This window comes from Manis pentadactyla, chromosome 16 (genome assembly GCF_030020395.1).
Source record: "Manis pentadactyla isolate mManPen7 chromosome 16, mManPen7.hap1, whole genome shotgun sequence".
Lineage (NCBI taxonomy): Eukaryota > Metazoa > Chordata > Mammalia > Pholidota > Manidae > Manis > Manis pentadactyla.
The window spans coordinates 75,389,369-75,409,687 of NC_080034.1; the positions used below are offsets into that span (position 1 = coordinate 75,389,369).

Here is a 20,319-nt window from a genome sequence, read left to right on the forward strand (position 1 = left end):
CTGATTGATTCTAAATAGCCAGTGCAGAAATTCTCACAAGTACCCCAGTGCATGGCCTTCCACTTACACTTGTCATTTTCCTTCGTGACGTCAGGGTCAAATACAGAGATCACTGTGTAGGACAGTAGTTTTGTTGGATTGCAAATCAGGTGCCCCAAATGGGAAAAGGGGACTCTGGGCAGAAGTAAAATTGATGAAATGCTAATTCTAAAAAAAAAAAAAAAAGGCCAGTATAGAATGAGGAAGTTGTGGACAGAACAGAGAAAGCCTTTGAACTCTCTGCATCAATGTGTTGCCTTTGGACTTTTTTTTTGACATTCATAAATCATAGACCCCCTCATTTGCCAAATAGGAATAATTCATATAACTATTTTAGGCATTATTCCAGGAGGTGGGGACACAATAGTGAACAATACAAAGTTATCTCTCCTCACTGAGCTTCCATCCTAGGAGGTAACAGATATGTAGTACTAGCTAGTGAGGTATGTTTTGAAAACTATGGAGCGTTCATAAAAAGCACTTAAAATAGTACCTGTCATTCTAAGAGCAAAAGGTGTAAACAACCCAAATGTCCATCAATTGATTAATAAACAAGCAAAATGTGGTCCCTCCACACAATGGAGTAGTATTCAGCCATAAAAAGGAAGGAAATACTGGCATATTCTACAACATGGATGAACTTGGGGACATTATACCAAGTGAAAAAAGGCAGATGCCAAAGGTCACATATTCTATTATTCCATTTAGAGGAAATATCCAGAATGGGCCAATCCATAGGGACAGAAAGCAGACTTAGTGGTTACCAGGGGCTGGAAGTAACAGAGGATGGGGAAAATAACTGCTTAACAGGTATGGAGTTTCCTTTTGGGATGAGAAGAATGTTCTAGAACTAGAAAGTGGTCATCACTGCACAACATAGTGAATGTAGTGATTGCAACGAATGATACATTTTACATTATGTGTATTTTACCACATTAAAAAAAACTGGCATTATACATTTAAAATACTATTCAATAAGCCTTAGAAGTTATTTTTTGTGGCAAAACAAATATATCTTTCAAACAGGAAATTCCCTAAGGAAATAAATTATTAAATAAGTTTTTAATCACTGGAATTCTATGCAGCCTTTGAAGATAGTTAACATGGTCTGTAAGTACCAACATGGAAAATGTACAAGATATATGGTAAAAAAAAAGAGCTACACATGAGCATGTTATGATTTAAGTTAAAATATACATGCATGCCTAGAAAACAAATGGATTACAAGTATACACTTAAAAAAAATGAGAAAAGTGGTTGCCTCTGGGATGACTATATTAGGGCACCAGGGATGGTTTGTTTTTTATACGTATACTCTTGTGTATTGATTGTGTGGGTGTGCACTGTGCACGTGTACAGTACACATTTTGGAGTTTTAGATGGTAAGCTGAGTTAAGTTAAGGGGGTGACATGGCAATAAAAAAAGTCTTCATCTGCTCAAAATGGCATTACAAGAAATACAGAACCTAGAACAAGGGAGGTGATTATCAATCTTGAGAATGAAAACTTACTGGCTTCACACTCTTCATGAGGAATAAAATTTGACTTGTCACTTTCTAGTGTAAAAACCCTTCAATACCTGGGAGTGGTTTCTGCAGGTGGTCAGAGTCATGGCTAGTTCTTCTGTTCAACCAGCATTTGTTCAATTCCCAAAGTCCCAAGTAATGGGTAACTTGTTAAAGCATGTCTTTAAAACTGAAATTAATATAGAAGCACAAAATAATTAAGAAAATCCATTTACAAGTCTGAACTCTTAAAAAAAAGTCATTTTATTGATCCTTTACCATACAAAATTTATTCAAATTACACCCATTTGAAGTGGTAAGATCACAGCTAGAGAACAGGTTACCCTGTAACAAATCTATTTACAAAATCCATCATAAAAGCTTTTTTTTTTTTTTTTACATTATATTACATATTTTCTTTTTAAACTAGCATACAACACAAAGCTAAACTGATTAGTAGTTTGCCTACTCCCAGTTTTGGGAGGAATACTTCCTTTTGACAAAATCATGTACCACATAGGAAAGAGGAACTCCCTGTAGGGAATCCCACAGTCTGACAACTGCCACCCCGACTCCCTCTGCGGGGCAGCTTCCTTCAGAGCCCTCCTCTCACACACACGACTTGTCATGCACACACTGAGTTCTCACTCTCTTTTTCCTGAAAGCTAAAGCTTTAAATACTGCAATTTTATTTACAGATCTACACTTACAACAAAAATGAAAACAAGAACCACAACGAAGAAACACAACAAAATATCACTTAAAAAAATTACAAACCAGCTAGAAAATATTCTGGCAGTGTTTACAAATTAATTGCTATTTTTGTACAAAACTGCTAGATAATGAAAACGTGAGTAGACTACATACCAACTTAAATAAAACGACTGCTATGCACAGCTCTGTACATACACACACACACCTAACACTGACAGCTCATGTGTTACCTTTATCCTTTATACATTTTATTTTCTAAGGCTCACGCAGTCATAATTCGCACATTTGTAACTTTTAGCCATTTCATGTGTGAGCTTTAATAGCAGCAACTCAATGGTACCAGGAAACCTGCATACTTAGTACTTAAAGTAACACAAATCCTGTAGCACTAACCCACTTGGTGTGCCAGACACTTTATCAAAGAGAAAATGACTAATGCAAACAGAATACAGTATGAACATCTAATTCATGTGCACCAGTTATGCCCATTAACTGGAAAAAATCTTATGCATGAAGGAACTTTTAAGACTTGTTAGTATTCCTTTTATTTTTAAAACAATAAATACGGCATTACATTACGAAAAGGTTTAACGAGGAATTCAACAGAACACACGAACAACCTAGCCAGGTGAGCTCAGTCTTTAGACTTTGGGAAAAAAATCAGCTTTGTGCAGCTGGCAAGGAGAAGCACACAGAGCTGGAAGCAGAGGCAGCAAACCGGACGAGATAAATATGGGAACTGGGGAAAAGCTTGGCGTAAGTGGTTTCCCATACAGGAAAAAACCCCACAGTGCATTTCCAGTAGGCACTTGACACAAAGCTCCCTCCCTCCCCGCCCCAGGGCTTCTCCACCACACGGGATATTTTGTACCGGGTCCAGTGTGTGTGAGGGGAGCAGGCTGGGATGGGGGCCGGAGAAAAAGGAGGGTGATCTGCACCTTTGTTTTCCTTCCCAAACGCACACCCACACAAACAGCTTAAAGTGCTGGGTCCTTGTTTTGACCCCACCGCCGCTTTGCATACCGTGAAAACCCACCGAGAGAAGGCTGGGGGGCTCTCGGGTTTTCCGCTGCGTTTTGTTTTCCTTCAGGGATGTTTTCCATTCAATCAGACACGTGGTTCCAGGGCTACTGTGTCAGGCACAGGGCCTTTCAATGTAACTGTTCGTTTTGAGGTTTTTACATAGGGGCCCCCCACGCCCGCGGGCTTCGGCATCCAAGGAGTGGGCGCCCGGCAGTGAGCCCGCCCGCAGCGGGAGCGGCCGGGAAGCCCTGGGGATCTGCCGTCTGGGGCGGGGCCGGGATTGGGGGCGGGGCCGGGCCTGGACCCGGGCACCGCCGCCCCCCGCCCCCGCCCCCACGCCGAGCCTCCCGCTCCGCCGGCTCCGCCCGCCCCTCCGGAGCCCCGCGTCCCTGAGTGCGGCGGCCGGAGCCCTTTCCGCGGCCAGGCCCGGTTGCCCTCCCGGGAAGCAGGCGCGGGGCACCGCTTCCGCAGGGGCTCTGAAACCTGGGACCACACGGTTTGGACGCTCCGATCGGTAGAGGTTCTCTACCTCTGCTTAAACTATTTGAGTGAGCAAAAAAACCGCTTCAAAGTGGGCAATTAGATTGAAATGGTGATGGTGCCACAGGAATGCTTACATGGCAGCTAAAAAAAATAAGTCAAACGATCCCACAAAGAACTAAGTCCGCATCTGCTACAAATCAACTTAAATTCACAAATGGGGTGGGGGCAGGGGAGCAGGAGCGGTTTACGGAGACAGGAAACCCACCGCAGCCTAGAGAGGCCGACCTCTACCCTTCTCATCCGCAACCAGTATCTGAACACAGGGTCCTCGTCCGAAAGGCTGCGGAGGTCCTCCTGACCTCCGGGTGGGACACACGGTCCATAGTTTAGGCTGAATTATGACAGTAACTTAAATATTCCTAAGAAGAGCTGAAGAAATCCGTTTCATACGTTTGCATGACTTCAAGTGCACAGTCCCTGCCGTTCCGTTCCACGCGAGCGGACCCCAGAGACATGCGTTCTGCGGAGAAGGCACGGCTTTAAATGCTGTTAAGGAAGATTGCTGTTTCCGAGCGGGCCAGGCGGCCAGACCCCATTCTACAGCGCATCCGTTAGGCACAGCAAGCCAGTCCGGGAGGAAGGGAGGGAAGCACGGGTGAGAGACACCTGATTGCACATTTCTCGCTTGCTGATCGTCCAGGAGATTTTGGAGCCTGGAGCAGAGCAGGGCTTCCCCGGCGAGCCTGCAACTGTGCGTTTAGACAATTTTTTGTTTAATTCGTTAAAACATTAGCTTTGTTCTGAAGTCTGCAGTTTACTTCATGATTCTATCCTGGAGGAAGAAGGTGGGAAGGGACAACACTGCATGACAGATGTTCTGGTTCCATAATAAAAAATATAGGGTTATAAGGGGGTTCCCACAAAGCAGAATCAACTGCACATGAAGTCTTCCACCAGCGGGAGCTTTTCCAAATCATAGGCATCGAAGAGGTCGCTGATGCCTTCTTCCTCCCCGAGGCTTAGGAGATAGTCTTCTTGGAGCAGGGGAGGCAGCAAGTTCACAAACGGCCCTTCTAGGCTGGAAGGAATCTGGTCTTCCGTCTGCTGTAAAAGGTTGGCCGGGGAGGCCAACGGGGAGAGGTTCGCCATAGAAACCGAGCAGTCGCTCTGTCCTGAGTTGGTTGCAGCCAAGTCTGAAAGGACAACATTAGCGGGAACAGACATGGTCAGCATTACTACACAGACTGCCTTCTCTTTGCCGACCAGCTCCGTTAGCGGTGACTCGTCAGCCTGGATGGTCCACTCGCTCATCTTTTAAAATGCCTACTGTTAGCAAACAAGAATACAAATAGCTTCAAAGATTAGAGGCTAACAAGTTCAAAACCTTCTGTCTGGTATCAATTAGTCACTGTTCCACTTAAAACAAAACACAGCAAACATACAGAAAACTTGGCTCCCCAGGAGAGACTCACCGATTTTAGCTCTGTCTTTTTTGAACTGAAGATGCCTCTAAACATGTAAGTGATAAGACATAACCACTTTGAATTTCTATGGTGACAAAAATGGTCTTTTGTTTTACCATTGGAGATGCTGTATTTTTTGGCTCACTATTAACTCAGACCGATGCATGTAAATCACTCCTATTCTTGTTGCTTTATTGGGAGATAATAGGGAAAAAAACCTAAATGCATATCCCTAGCCTAAAACCGGGGCTAAAAAAAGACTGCAAAGAGCTTCCTGTGCTATAGGCACAGCGGAGGGAGGAACAGATTTATTCTCCTGGGGTTTGCCTCCCATTCCCCCAGCACATTGAGGGGCAAGGGAAGGGTAACTAAGATAAAACTTTTGACAAAAGGCTTTTCTCACCAGACTTTTTTCATTTTCCCTCTCTGATACTCGGCGCATCATTCAAAGGTGTGTGGCCACATGTAGCTGATGATTCACCCAGACAGCTCGTAGCTTCAGTCCTCATTTGAGCTGGTTTTCAGAAACGCTGTTAAGGGAACAGCTTCCACCAAAAGCAAAAGTTGAAGGGACTTTACGAGTGGCCAGAGGAGCCCTTCACTCAAGATCATTATTTTACTCCGGAAACTAGTCAGAATGCCTTTTTTAAAAAGCTACCTTAATAACATTAATAACAGAAGGTTTGCTTCTTGCCTAGGCTGTGGCTCTCTTGCCACCTTCACGTGTAACAGTTACCAAATGACAAAGGGGAACACTTACCTTTGGAAGTGGGTTTAGGGATATTCCCATTGTGGTCTTGATTGGTTGTTTTCACCGGACTGTGCGTTTCGGTCTCTTCTGGACACAGATAAACCTCAATGGGTCCTTGGGTACTTGCCAAATGTATTTGCAGGCTCTAGGGACAGAGGAAACGACAAGTTCAAACTGCAAGTTTTTTGAGAGATGACAGCTACAGTGACTTCCACCTAAAAATGGTTAAGTAAGGGTCATTTTCATTGTTCCTTTTGCTTCCTCACTGTTCGTCCACCTCTGTTGGTGGCTGCTGTCATCCAGAGCAGGGGTCAGTAAGTGACAGCCTGGGGGCCAAATCCAGGCAAGCAACAAACGGGCTTTGTAAATCAAGTTTTACTGGTGCAGAATCACGCCTGTTCCCATTTGTATGTATTGCCTTTCGCGGAGTTTTCTCATGCTCTAATGGAGAGCTGTGCAGTTGTGTAGCCCACACAGAGGCTATGTGGCCCACATCACACAGCCAAAAATACTGTCTGGCCCTGTAAAGAGTAAGTTTGCCGACTCCTGCCCTAGAGGAGGTGAACTGTGTTCTTTAAATATATTCCACTCATGCAAACTATTGAAAGGCCCTTTAAGGATGCCAAATACAGTATATTCCACACTATCACTCCCTTAAGGCACAGCTTTTTGACACAGAGCTTTAACAGCCACTGGATAAGTAGTACTTGTAAGCTGGAGGAACTGAGTGTGGTAAGAGAATGCAACGCACCAATGCTTGAAATTCCTCTTCCAGATCACAGAGCTATAATTACCATTTAAGGTGAGAGCTCACCTCTAGATGGGAGCTTGCAGGCTTCATCCTTATTTTATTTCCTATGCATTTTCTTTTTACTATCTTTCTTTCTCTTACATAGCCTAGGCCAATATGATCAAACTATCACTGCAACCAGTCACAAAAAGGCTCCCTCCTTTCCTACAATATTCCAGCTATTAATTAACTCAAAGTCCCATTTCATTTCTTAAAAGTAAACATGTTATAAATGAGTCTTAAAATGAGCTAAGGTAGGGAGATACTTTAAAATATTTGCCTCTCATGATGAGGACCGTATCCAGGATAATCCACATAAAATTCCCCGATGGTTCAAATCCATGCAAACCACCAGATAACAAATTATAAGAAAGAGAAAGTACACGAAGCACAAGGCGTCACAAACTACTTTGAATGCCCTGCTTTTCTACGATTAGATGTTTTTGACCGTCAATACCTGTCAAAGTGTTGAAATGTTTTAAAGTGAGGATTAAGTAAAATAGATGGGAAAGAACTATCAAGTTTTCAGGATAATACAGACTTTTTAGTTCCATGACTTTTCGATTCCAGGCATTACAAAAGGATTCGTGCAGATGAACAAAGACGCTGTCTCCTTACCTCTATTGGGTCAGGCACTTCAAGTCGTGTTTCTGGAGGGGCTTTCACAACTATAACAGTGTGGTCTTTAAGGCCACTGATTTTTCGAATATCTTGATATGTAACATAAGCTAACGTAGCAAGGGTTAAGGAAACATTCCAGCTAATGGCCTCAGATGCAACCATTATGAATATAACAAAATAGATGCACAGTAAAAATCTCAAGTATCTTTTGACCTGTAAGAATATACCAGTATCTCCTTCTAGGTCTTTAGATATATGGGATCTCCCTCCCATGACTCTTCTTTTCTGGTAGGTATTGTAAACAAGTGAAATGTATAGTTTTTTCCTGCCCATTTCTAAAAATGACATAGCTATTTAAAATATTAAAATAAGCACAGAAACAGAATAGTCAAACTATCAAGAGAGAACCAAAACCCAATCTGGTCTGGGATTTTCAAGTCAGGTGCCTCTGGAGCACCGGTCTGCGTGAACGTCAGCTGAGTGTCCCATCGCTCCAATTCAAGGATGGCAGATCCCCATTCACGGAAAAAATGTAAGCTTTATTAACCACTTTTTTGGAAATTTCAGGAACTTCTGCCACCTGACTATGAGCAAGTGTCAGCGGCCACCCAGAAGAACGCATGTGTGGCGAACAGACGCACGAGCGGGAAGACCCAGCGCACAGCTCAGGCAGACGCGCGTTAGATGCACCTCGGCTGGCTGTGACCGTGGTACTGCCTACTGATAGGAGCGTCATTCTTTCTGTTAGAAAATTGTCCTTTGTGCATTATTAACTATCAATACTTCAGTGTTCACAAGGAGGAAAGCAGCTCTCAGATGTTCTGCAGCCTGAATGAATTTGAGAAACACTGTTTTAGGGGAAAAGAGTGAATAGTATTTTATAAGTATTTTTATAAGAAATAGCATTCCTACCCTGAGCACTTAACAATTCTTTTAAGAGCCCTGGCAGCCAACCTAGGGGATAATCATGAAGAATATGGTACATTATATGATAAAAATATTCATGCAAGCTCGCCTAAAGAGACAGGCTTTTACTTGGCACGAAAAGAGAAGAGGTTGCATAGCTTTCTTATATAAGGGACTCGGAGGAACACAGTTAATGTACAATGTCTTTAGCCAGTGCTTTTGTATGTTAATCCATAAAAATCTATTGTGCCTAGGATATAATAGCAAATCACAACTCAATGAAGGCATTTCTGCAGGTAATAGAGCAAAAAGAGTGTGTGAGGTAACATGTTTAAGACAGAAACAGGGCTTAGGGAGCTAGAGGAAATAATGTCCCTTAGAATAGTCGCTTCTTACTGGAAACTGAAGAGAGTATGAACCTACTGTCCAGAAGAAAGCACATTCACCCCAAATCTACATGTATAGTTAGGGGGACCTCTATCACAGACTCTCTCTTTTAAGTCTCACCAGTGAGACAACAGCTAATTCAATGTTGGGCTCGAGAGGACAGCCTATGCAGGATTCTGGGTTTTAGGTCACCATCTGTCTCACTAAGGAAGCCAACTGCTGCCATTGCAGAAGACTTGACAGTTCTGAATTTTTACTGAGAACACTGAGGAAACTGATAGTCAGGTACTTAGCCCACAGCCCACTGTCAAAAAGCTATGTGACAAGAACTTATTAAAATAAAAACTCATCTACAATTACTCAACATGCTGCAGGAAGGAAAATTTCAACACATTTGTGAACAAGCTGTACCAAACTCGGAACTGAATGGATTGAAATAAATTGTGCAAACACACTCTCTAATCTTACAAACTTAGAAGTATGCAGAAGTACTTCCATTGTGCTCCTGAATCTGCTTCTTGGGTTAGCAGCCCCCTGCAAGGAAGCTTCTATTTTTCTGCCACAAAAGCCCCAGAGAAAGCTAGCGTTAGGTGACAGTGATGTAAGCTACATGTTCCAGAGAGCTGCCAGCCAGGCGTAACCACATCTCCTCGATGGGGCTCCCAACTGAACAATGAATGCAACAGCCTCACTAGAGAGAATCTTGTTTCTTCTCTTGCAGACCCGCTCTGGCCACCACTGGGGCCCCAGTCACACGCCTCTTCTCACCGAGTGCCAGCTGACAAGGCTGACCCTTCGGTCAACAGGAACCGAATGACTGCAGTTTCAAAAAACTGCCTAAGTTGGAAAATAAATGTCCTCATAGCCTCCAAAGGAAAGCCTATTAGAGTTGATACATGGGAAAAACTGGACAGGACACATTTTATTTCGTATCTGACAAAGGTAAATGTGGAATAATCAGAAGTTGGGAACTAAAATTAGAGATGGGGGTAACTTAAAATAGTGGTTTTTTCTTCTGCTAATAACTGAGAGTATCGTGAAATCTCCTTGCCAACAGAATGAAGTGAGAAGATGCAGTAAATTGTCCTGAGATTGTCAACAGACTGTCAGCTGGCACAGAGAATGAACTGGCTTTTTATATTTTTATTTCCAAGGACCAACGTTTGTAGATGAATGGGTAAGTTGAGATGTCTAGACCTTGAGATACCTCTGAAATGAGTTTTTGGTATTGTGAATCAGTGTGATCACTTTAAAAGTTACAGAACAACTTTCCTATACTTTTAATTCTTGCAGCTGCAGCTCAATCACATTCAGCAAATTCCAATTGCTCCGGGATCTGATGAAAAGAAAATAGAATGTGAGAACCCCAACGTGACAGCTAACGCCCACCAAAAATCTGGAAAGCCAACGATGAATCTGCTGAACGTTGTCATTAATATTAATACTGGCACCTTACGTTATCTTATAATAGTGTTGCCTTACACTATGAGTGTATCCACATGTCCCAACCACACGTGAAGTAAATGCTTTAAAAAACAGTTCCCATCTGGCTACTACAATAGGTATGATAAGGATCCAGCCCCACGACTAGCCTTCCCTAAATACTGACTTATAAGCAAAGGTAAGGGAGTTCACACACACACACACACACACACACTCACACACACACACACACACACACACACACACACCCCACACCTCTCCCACACTTGCACGAAACCAGTGTAACACTCTACCTTGTGCACACAAGTCTGACTGGCCCCTCTGGGAAGACTCTAGAACGCACTATCCCCCAGTGAATAGGGGCGCAAAGGATATCTTTGATTCTCTGACTCCTCGGTTAACAGTTTGAGGTCCAGGGTGCAGCTCTGGATGAGTTCATCTAGTCTCTTCTCTTCCTGACTGAGCTCGGTCACTTCTCTGGACAGGCCTTGGTACTGGGCCAGGAGGCCCCCGTCCTCAGACAGACTGCAGCCCCTGGAAGCCCAAACACAGACTCTTGGTGGCCACTCCAGAGGCCAGCGTGGGAGGAGGGGAAGGGAGGGTGGGGGGGACGGGTAAGTGTCCCCTCTGGGTACAGGAGGCCACAGCTTCTTAGCCAGGTGTTAAAATCTGAACATTTATATGTATCTTTTCATACACAGAGTCCTCCACTTTTCACACCATAGAAATTAAGTAGAAAACCAAAACAAAACCACAAGCCGCTATTCCCAGGATCCCTTCCTCCAGGAGGCCTGCTTCCTCAGAAGGCTCCAACTCAAAGGGCACAGGAGGCAGCTTCTCCCTCCACAGGCTCCCAGGGGGGAGAGAAAGGAAGGAAGGCGATAAAGGACAGGAAGACATCGAAAGAAAAACTTGGAAGAAAAGATGACTCAGAATTCAATAAAACGTCCTGACAGCGTGAAAAAACCAGGTCATTTCTGAGAGTCTCACACAGCGACTGAAATGGGAAAAGGGGCTAAGGGAATGGACGCGTGCTGCGTGCTGTGCGCAGCAGCAAAGACGGTGACAGGCCTCTCTAAACTGGGGTCATCGAACCACCACAAAACCCCAAACGCCACGGAGGAGCTACCTGTTCATCTCATTACGCTCGGAGCAGTAGTTTGTCAAAGGCCCCGTAACAGACTCACTCTTTCCAATAAAGCTTTAATAGTTCCTTCTGAATACCGGCTGCTCAGGTACTCTGCCCAGTCACACGGGACACTGCACACATCTGATCATGCATGTAGCCATGAAGGTGACAAGTGCCATCATCCCGGTTTTCCAGAAGGAACTGAGGCTCTCAGGTCTTTGCCTTAATTTACACAGGCAGTGAGTTAATCTGCCTTAGAGCCATGGACAGACTCTCAGCAGCTGTGCACATACACAGACATGTTAACACACAGCCACGGCTGAGCTCCAGATTCCTTTAGACACAAGCCGAAGACATGCGCAGGCATTCATCAGGTCAAACCCAGGAGTGAGCACAGCGCACTGGATCCCAGGACCCCTTCCCTGAGGCTCATCGCACATGAACCCTTTCATCTCTGAGAGTATCTAGACACAAGGTCTCTGTAAAGAGACTTTGACCTTCTGGCTAAGGATTTGAGGAGGCGAGAGAGGAGGAGAGAAGAGCCGGCGAGCGGAGACCCGAAGCGTGGGCGCCGAGAGGAGGTGGGGGGGCGAGGCGCCAGGGCGGCGGAAGGGCCCCCCTCGGGGCCGCGACGCGTACTCACATCCACTGCACGTTGTTTTTGGACTTCTTCTTGATGAGGTGGATGCCTTCCAGGACATTGGTGATGTCGTAAATCCTCCTCTTCTGCACTTTCAGCACCTCCGCGGCCTTGTTCAGATCCAAGACCCCGTCGGGCGACTGGCTCAGCAGCTGGATGAACTTCTTGGTGAGCAGACCAAGGGATGTATCATACCGTGTTTTTTCTGAGGGAGATTTTGGAGCTTAAAGAAAAACAAAAATCCAGCGGGTGGGGAATAGGGGAAAAGGTAAAGAATGAAGGGTTTCTTTGCAGTCAGGCAAGCCCTCTTCCCACTGCAGCCCAAGGAATTAGGACCGGAAGCCAAGGTGTGTTGCTGTTTTTTGGATAAGTTACAGAAAGCTATGGAGTCGCTGTATTAGACAAGGAAGGGACAGTAAAAGCTTCTGTCTGACTAAAGCATCTGACTGAACTCTCAGCTGATCCTCTTTTGGCTTACCCCCTCCCTGGGTCTAGTGAAGGGTCTCACACTTAGCAGGTGCTCAAACACGTCTGCGGAATGAATGAGACGTTGCGGTAGCCTCGCGGGACCAGCACTTGTGGAGCTGAACCCAACAGGGCCCGGCTATGAGTCCCTCCGACACCCGAGGGCCTCCGACAGACCCAACGCACGTGCGTGACTCGTTGAGCACCTTTACACGTGAATGAAGCATCACTGGAAAAGTCTATCGATCCAATCTCTCCATCCCTCTTGAAGGAAATGTCCTTATTTAATATAGTGTTTATTCTCCTGTAAGTGCACAGGTCAAGGGTTTAATTAAGCATGACACACAGTTTGTGGACTGCTTAATTTATAACCTAAGGAACGGAGAGAAGAAGTCTAATTGGGCCTTTACATTAAATGCCAAAGACATAAAGAACTATTTAGCTACTTCCAACCTGCTTTTCTTTCTCCCCGCAAAGCAGCAACGGTCAGATTCGAGGGAAAGGGAAACTAGCTGCCATCTACCGGTCTTGTCGATGCCTGCGCTGCTATCTGCTGAGCAGGAGATTCAGGGCTCAGCTGTCCACACCCAGTTAGCCTCAGTCACTAAAGTGATGTCCACTAAGGGAAGTCAACATTAAGTCTGATTATACAGCGGCCGAAGAGCTGGTATCCCGACTTGAAAAGTGGAACCGCCATGTTGAAAGAGGCCTCCCCTTACGTCAGTAACCGGGTACCGGAGTGACTAAACCTTTTGCTGGGTGTCTGCAGACAGTGTGTTTACTTTTTGGATAGGCACAGAAAGAAATGAGAAAGAACGCAACATGCCAAAGTAGTCACACCTCGGCATCCCTTCAGCCACAAGCCCGGACAGTTGGGAAGCCCTCGCAAGGAGAAGGGATGACAGAATCCTTACTTTTGGGGCTGTCTGGACTCCGTCCTGCGGCTCTTCCTTTGCCCTTGGGGGTTTTTAAACCATCTGAGAGGTACTGGTGTCCGCTTTCTCCCAGCTCCAGCCTTCGCTTTGCCTGTGATAAGGAAGTCCACCATTGGTTACTGGCCCCCCCCAAATGCTGCAGGCTCCTGCCAGCTCTGCGGGCGCCTCCTCGCCTGGGACCCCAGCACTGCCCACAGCCTCGGGCTTTGCCTCTGGAGCTGGGCCGTCATGCAAACATTTCCCTCTTCCCCTGCAATGGTTACCCATCTACATTCAGATGGCAAATGCAGTGACCCTTCAGGACTGGGCTCAGGAGCCACTCGGTTCTCACAGTCACTGACTTGGCTTCTGGCTCAAGCTAGGCAAGGAAACAGCAGGCGCCACGGAACTTAAATTCCCCAGCGAGACTTTTCTACCTGTCTCCAACTCTGACTGGGGTGAACCCCCTTCTCTCTGCCCCCCAAACACCGCTTATTTGTATCATAATACTTACTGGTTATAAGAGCTAGTTTACAAATCTGTTTCTCGTTTCCTTTAAGGCAGAGAAACTGTTCCCCATTTATCTCTGTGCACCTAGTGCTTGGCACAGAGCCTGGGGTTCTGTAGGTGTTCAATCACTTCTCTCTGTACATATTCAATGAGAGAAACAGTGACTGAATAGCAACACAACCAGTCACACACGACAGACGGTCATTCATCAGAATTACAAACACTGTGAACACTCCGGCTTCAAACTAGAGTTACTTTCTCCACTTTGGCATCAAATCAGCAAATGAGAAGTCCTTGCCTAAGTTTTAAATTTAATTTAATGCCCCTGTAGTGTCTTCATGTACGGGCACTGGGCTTAGGGAACACAGGTAGACAAGTCATTTAAGTAACTGTGGATCACTGTACAGCTGTCAGTGATGTTCACACAGAAGTGGCACCAGCCAGAGACCCCACATGGGTTTGAGGCCGTGGCCCACGGAAGCTGTGGGCTGGGGACATTCCCAGAGATCTGTTGCTAAGGAACTGAGACCTAACTTTAAGGACCAGGACTAGTCAGGATGTGTGACTGTGGTTACCAAGCACCAAATCGTGGCGTGACCAAATCTAAATACTAGATAGAAAATCTGCCACATTTGAAAGGCACTTCCATTGCCACAGAATCTTTCAGTCTAGAAAGCAAAGGTCTACCAGATCTCAGCTTCTATGGGAATCCATCACTAAGTGCCTGAATCTGCACCAAAAAGAAATGAGCTGTTCACACTCTTGGGAAGACTCATGACAGAAGATGATCAGCAAAAAAAAAAAAACCCCAACAAAGATCCACGCACTGCCACAGGTGTAGATGCACTCATCCCACCAGTTCCTGGACTTGCCATGGGAATGATGAAGGAGATGTCTAAGCTGGCCTGTGCATACAGTAAAACAACAAATTTGACTGGATCTATACTGTTGGAACTCAACCAAGAATTAGGAGAAGTGCAAATTGTAGCACTCCAAAATCTTACAACCACAGACTATTTACTGTTAAAAGAACATAGGGGATGTGAACAGTCCCCAGGAATGGGTTGTTTTAATTTATCTGAATTCTCTCAGACTGTTCAAGTTCAGTTGGACAATATCCACCATATCATAAATAAGTTTTCACAAATGCCTAGGGTGCCTAACTGGTTTTCTTGGTTTCACTGGAGATGGCTGGTAATTACAGGTATGCTTTGGTTATGTAACTATACTCCTATTATGTTAATGTGTGTGCGCAATTTAATTAGTAGTTTAAAACCTATCCATGCTGAAGTTACTCTACAAGAAGATATGTCAAAGAAATAATCAATCTTCCCAGGTTTTCTTCTGCCTGCTACTTTCTATAGCTTTTCTTCTTCCTATCTAATTACAACCTTTAAATAGAACTCGTGCCACATGTCGAATTTACCGAGTATCATAATTCTTCCAAGTGGTAAAGACACCTCAAGACAAATGCTGGGCATAGAAGCCACAGGGCATAAATATGCAAAGAAGTAAAAAGCTAACCTTTTCAAACAATAAGGCTTCTCTCTCACTTACCAACTTCACATTTCCCTGTATGGCCCCGGAAGATGACTGGTTAGCCAGAGACGGGTAAGATTCCTCAAGGGAGGAACAACCTAAGACAGGCACAGTCACAGGGGGGCCATCAGGTGAGAAATTGGGGATCAACAGAGGTGAGGCTTAGAACCTCACCCCCCCTGTTCTGAGAGAAATCTTCTGCATACGTGGATGTTTTATTGCCCTTGTCTAGCTCGGATTAACACATAGTCTACAGGCACACACCTGATCATCTACATTTGCTCTCTTACAACACTAAACTCTGTTTTCTACCTTTATCTTGTATCTACCTACCACTCCAGCATTTTATTAAAAATAATAATAATAAAGAGAGAATTGTATCCACATATAAATCAAGTTTAAAAATCAAATGAATATTCATATTTGAACTGTTTATAGTTCATAACGCATGAACAAAACCGAAAGCTTCTGTGATGACTGCCCTTGTACTGTTCACCATGTAACTTATTCACTATGTAAGAATTTGTTCTCCATGTAAGAACTTGTTCGTTATGCATCAGAAGATTGGAGACTGACGAAAATTAGGCTTGGGGTGGATTAATGATTGTGCATTGAGTATTGACCCCCCTATACAGAATTTTATTGTTGTTAACAACCATTTGATCAATAAATATGAAAGATGCCCTCACAAAAAAAAAAATATATATATATATATATATATATATATATATATATATATATATATATATATATATATAAACAGACTTCCAATTGTAAAATAAATAAGTAACCGGGATGTAATGTATAGCATAAGGAATATAGTCAAAATATTGTAACAACTTGGTATGGTGATAGCTGGTACCTAGAATTATCATGTATATAAATGTTGAATCACTGTGTTGTACACCTGAAACTAATGTAATACTGTGTGTCAACTACCCTTCAATAAAAATAAAAATAAAAATAAAAAAAAAAAGAAATGAGCTGTTCAGGAAGGGACATCATCACAGAGGATGGACACTGAGGTGGCCATGTTGGCTCTACAAACAGGTCAGGTCTCCCCCAGATCATAAGTGCAAAAAAACTTCCTTTTAATAATAAATGCACATGGTCATTCAAAGAGCATAAATGGGTTTATGTGGAAAGCAAACTTCTCTCTCTCCTGACCCCCAGCTGCCATCCTCAAAGGTGGGCACTGTCAAGGGACTCTGACATCCTTGTAGATGGTCTATGTAAATGTAAGCACATACATATATACCACTGGACCTTATACTTTCACGCAAATGGTAGCAAACCACACGCCACTCTCACCACCTCTCGGAGTTCAAGCACTGACAGTACACACAGAATGACTTGACTTCTCATAGCTGCAGAACAATGTTACCAGGTTAAATTTGTTTCCTTAACCAGCCACCTACTAATGGATTTCCAACACTCCTCTACTGTAGCCGTTTCTCCAGTGAATATGTGTGGTAGCATTGCAGGGCACTATTACCTCCCTCCTACACCAAGATAGAGAAAGTAACGACTTACCTAAGTCTCAGTTAGTAAGTCACAGATACCAGGATGGGAACCCAGGTCTGTTCAAGTAATTTGGCCGTGACCATGGCTTTCCTGGACTGATGGACGTCCCTCCCTGCTGCCAGGGCATGATGTTGCCATCAAACACCTACTTGTGCTAGGCTTCCTCACGGGACCATGAGCTCAGGTCTCCAGCAGTTTAGTTTCCCCAGGGCCTTGCATACAGCATGAATGCAGTCAATGCATTGACTTACTGGTTTTGAATGAACCATGGAATAAACTCCAAAAGTCTCTTGACAGGTAAACCAAAGATCCAACGTGACCAGCATGTAAGGGGGATATTTAACATATATACATGTATGTGACTGTCTATCTGTATATATATGTACTAGGGAGCAATCTCTACATATTTGGAAAGATTTTCAGGAAATATAAAGAGGAAAAATTAAAGTTGCAGAATGATATGTATAATACGATCATAGGGATAAAAAAAACTGTAAAACTATGAACCTCACTATGAAATTTTCCATGTATGTATCCATAGAGGAAAAAAGTCTGGAAAGACCCACATCGAGTGGAGGTTATCTTTGAGAAGGAAAATTAAATGTGGGCAATGATTTCATATTTATAGACCTGTAATATTTGATTATATTTTACAAAGTGATATTTCTATAGACATATTAAATCCGTACCTTTCAAACTAGCACTTCTACTTCTTATAGTGATTTCTGAAAACATTTATGTCATTTCTAGGGTCTGTCTATTAAAAACAGTACAGCCATTTCCTTGAACATTTATATTTTCCTACACATGTCCAAAATAAATGCCCAATCTCAGGAGAAAAACTCAGTAAGTTGCTGTATATTTATATAATGAAATGTTATGCAATTAATGGTGTACATCCATATATACTGGTTTAAAAAAACTGTTAGTAAAATTATATTTCTGTGCAGAAATTATACACATAGAAAGAAAGTATCTAAGGATACATACCAAATAGTTTAAAAGTATTAATAATTAGGATTATGGTGATTTCATTTTCTTAGCTTTTTGCATTTCTAAATAAATGAGTATGGATCACTTGCAAAACCAGAAAAACCAAAATTATTTTCACTTGAGGTTAAACAAAATCCGTCTGCAGGCTTCTTATTTAGATTGTTGAACATCTTACGTATCATGCAGTATGTATGGGAACAAGTTCAAGGCAGAAATGGGTTGTATTACTAGGCAGGGCATCCCAGCCTCACAGCAGGAAGGGAAGTGGTGCTCTTATCCACTATTCAGCTGAGCCACAGAAAAAAAAATTAAATCAAGACAACGGCATGGTCTGCTGCAGGTTAACAAACTGAGCACAAAAACAAACTCCCTTTTACTCCAGTGAGTAAGAGATCTGGGCAAGGGGAACAACTAGATATATGATACATGTGTCTCAAAGCCTAAGATGGGACAGGGCATTTTGAACAGACGAAGAAGGGAAAGAGAAGAAAATGGAAAGAGTGAGGACCAGGTGAAGTGCACTAGTGAGGTGACCTCAGGGAGGGAGCCCCCAGCTTGAGATCAGCCACAGCTGGAGCTCACCTGGGCTCTGGCCACTGGTCAGTGGGTTAGGGTATGGACCCTAAGAAAAGAATACCTAGTTTCCACTTGTGACTATACATTAACTCAGTCTGGCTGACCATTCTTATTAAGTGCCTGCTGTGTACCAATGCCCGCACAGGCAACAGATACTGGGAGATTCAAGACAAATACCGCCACGAGCCCCTGCTGGGCGCAGGAGGGTGGATGGAGAAGGGGTGGAGACCTGGAGGGGGAGCAACTGGAGGCGGGGATGCTTGAGCTGAGCCTGGGAAGGTGCACGGGCTATGTCCCGCACAGAGGGGAGTGGGTGCTGGGGGTCCATGTGCCCTGTCCAAGCACAGACCAGAGACCTGGAAGGGCTCTGGTCGGGAGCCACTGCTGGGAGGGGGAGGACTTTGGTGCAGACGGAGAAGGTTCCAGCTCAGGGTCCCTTACAGGCCATGCTATTCACTGGACTCTGTGAACTTTTCATTGAGATGAGGGTAGTAAGATGAAGAGCTCTAAAGTCTCCTCTGGCTTTTTCAGTGGGAGGCAAGTCCAGAATCTAACACCAGAAGCATCTCTATGAGCTACTAGGTGAGAAGCCTAATCAGAAACCAAACTATATGAGAACTGGTGAACGGGGCAGGTCTGCAGAAAGCCCTGGCAGAAGCATGGGGAGCCAGCGGGCACTGCACCTTGGCGGAGATTCCCCCTCAGAGCCCACAGCCCACCACCACCAGGTGGTGGGCAGACCCTTCTCTCAGAGAACCTCCTGCCCAGATAAATGCCCTGCACTCCTTTCCCTGGACTGTTTGAACTGGTGACTGCCTTCCTTTCTACATACATTTGTTGTTTTAAGAGTAATTTAAAACTTAAAAACAAATTGATGTACATGATTTTTAAAAATTCACTAGCTCAGAGGGCTTATAATGATTACCTCCCGAGGGGACGCCATGGCACTAGTTCCCCTAGTGGTCGCCCCCGTATCTCTAAGGAATAAGCTGTCGCAGATCTTTCTTGGCTTAGCCGTTTCAGTTATTGTGTAGACCTCCTCAATGACACCACACCCAACTCTCTTAATAGTTCCATCACTGTTTTTGTTTAAATTAAAACCAGTGCTGTGCACCTTGACTACACAAACAGTTCACCAGAGTCAGGCAGTGCACTGAGATTGCGTCTCCTTCTTGTGGGGCTTGTTGGCTTTGAGTTTCTGATGGTCTTTCCTGCTTCTTGGCATCACCTGCCTTCACACCCTCAGCATTTTCTGACTTTCCATCACGTCAGACATTCTATTGAGTCCCTGCTTTTCTCGTGCCTAAAGCTCTTGGACCGCCTGAGGTCTAGACCCTAGACTGACTGTTGTCCAAGCCTGTTGCACGGCTCCCATTCTGCAATGTTCCCTCACTACACATGGGGTTGAAACGTGAGGAGGACACCTGTCATTTTGTTTGACTGCCTGGCTTCTGAAGCGTCCCTCCTATGGTCAGGAAGCTCCCCACTTAGTCGGTCATAGTGGGGGGCACAGCAACCTTCACACCACGGATGCCGATTCCCAGCGCTCTCACCCAGCTTCCCTGGACTCTCTCTGGGGCTGTTACCTAGGCTGGGATGGGCACACCCCCCTACCCTGGACTTGGAATCTGGAGCTGCCCCTGCAAAGAAGCAGACCCATGGAGACAGCTGTGGGGGACCAGGCGTGGCCAGCATTGCTGGGCTTGTTCTGTCATCTCACATTTTGGCTGTAGTTTTGGGTACCGATCCTTTCTGCTCCTGCCTGTTCTCCAAGCCAGGTTCCCAATCTTCCTAGGAATTCAGTGAACTGGCTGACATCCTCTCAGTAAATTCCTGTTCTGCTTAAGCCGGCCAGAGTTGGTGTCTGTTGTTACAACACAGTCAGTTTCCTGAGTCCAGGGTGA

The 20,319-nt window shown here is 44.5% G+C and overlaps 1 protein-coding gene across 4 annotated transcripts in view; it reads right to left on the minus strand.

Moving 5' to 3' along the window:
• Positions 1–1,794: 1,794 nt before the first annotated feature.
• The window catches only part of E2F3 (E2F transcription factor 3), a 70,726-nt gene continuing 52,201 nt past the window's right edge, over positions 1,795–20,319 (minus strand). For 2 of the 4 annotated variants that reach the window (XM_057494169.1, XM_057494171.1), the window contains exons 2-7: positions 13,274–13,385; positions 11,898–12,099; positions 10,501–10,659; positions 7,387–7,501; positions 5,988–6,123; positions 1,795–4,957 (exon numbers count right to left, since the gene is read on the minus strand). In XM_057494169.1, coding sequence (XP_057350152.1) covers positions 4,695–4,957; positions 5,988–6,123; positions 7,387–7,501; positions 10,501–10,659; positions 11,898–12,099; positions 13,274–13,385 — 987 coding nt within the window. In that variant the 3' untranslated portion in view covers positions 1,795–4,694. The other 2 variants (XM_057494168.1, XM_057494170.1) reach the window with 2 other exon arrangements.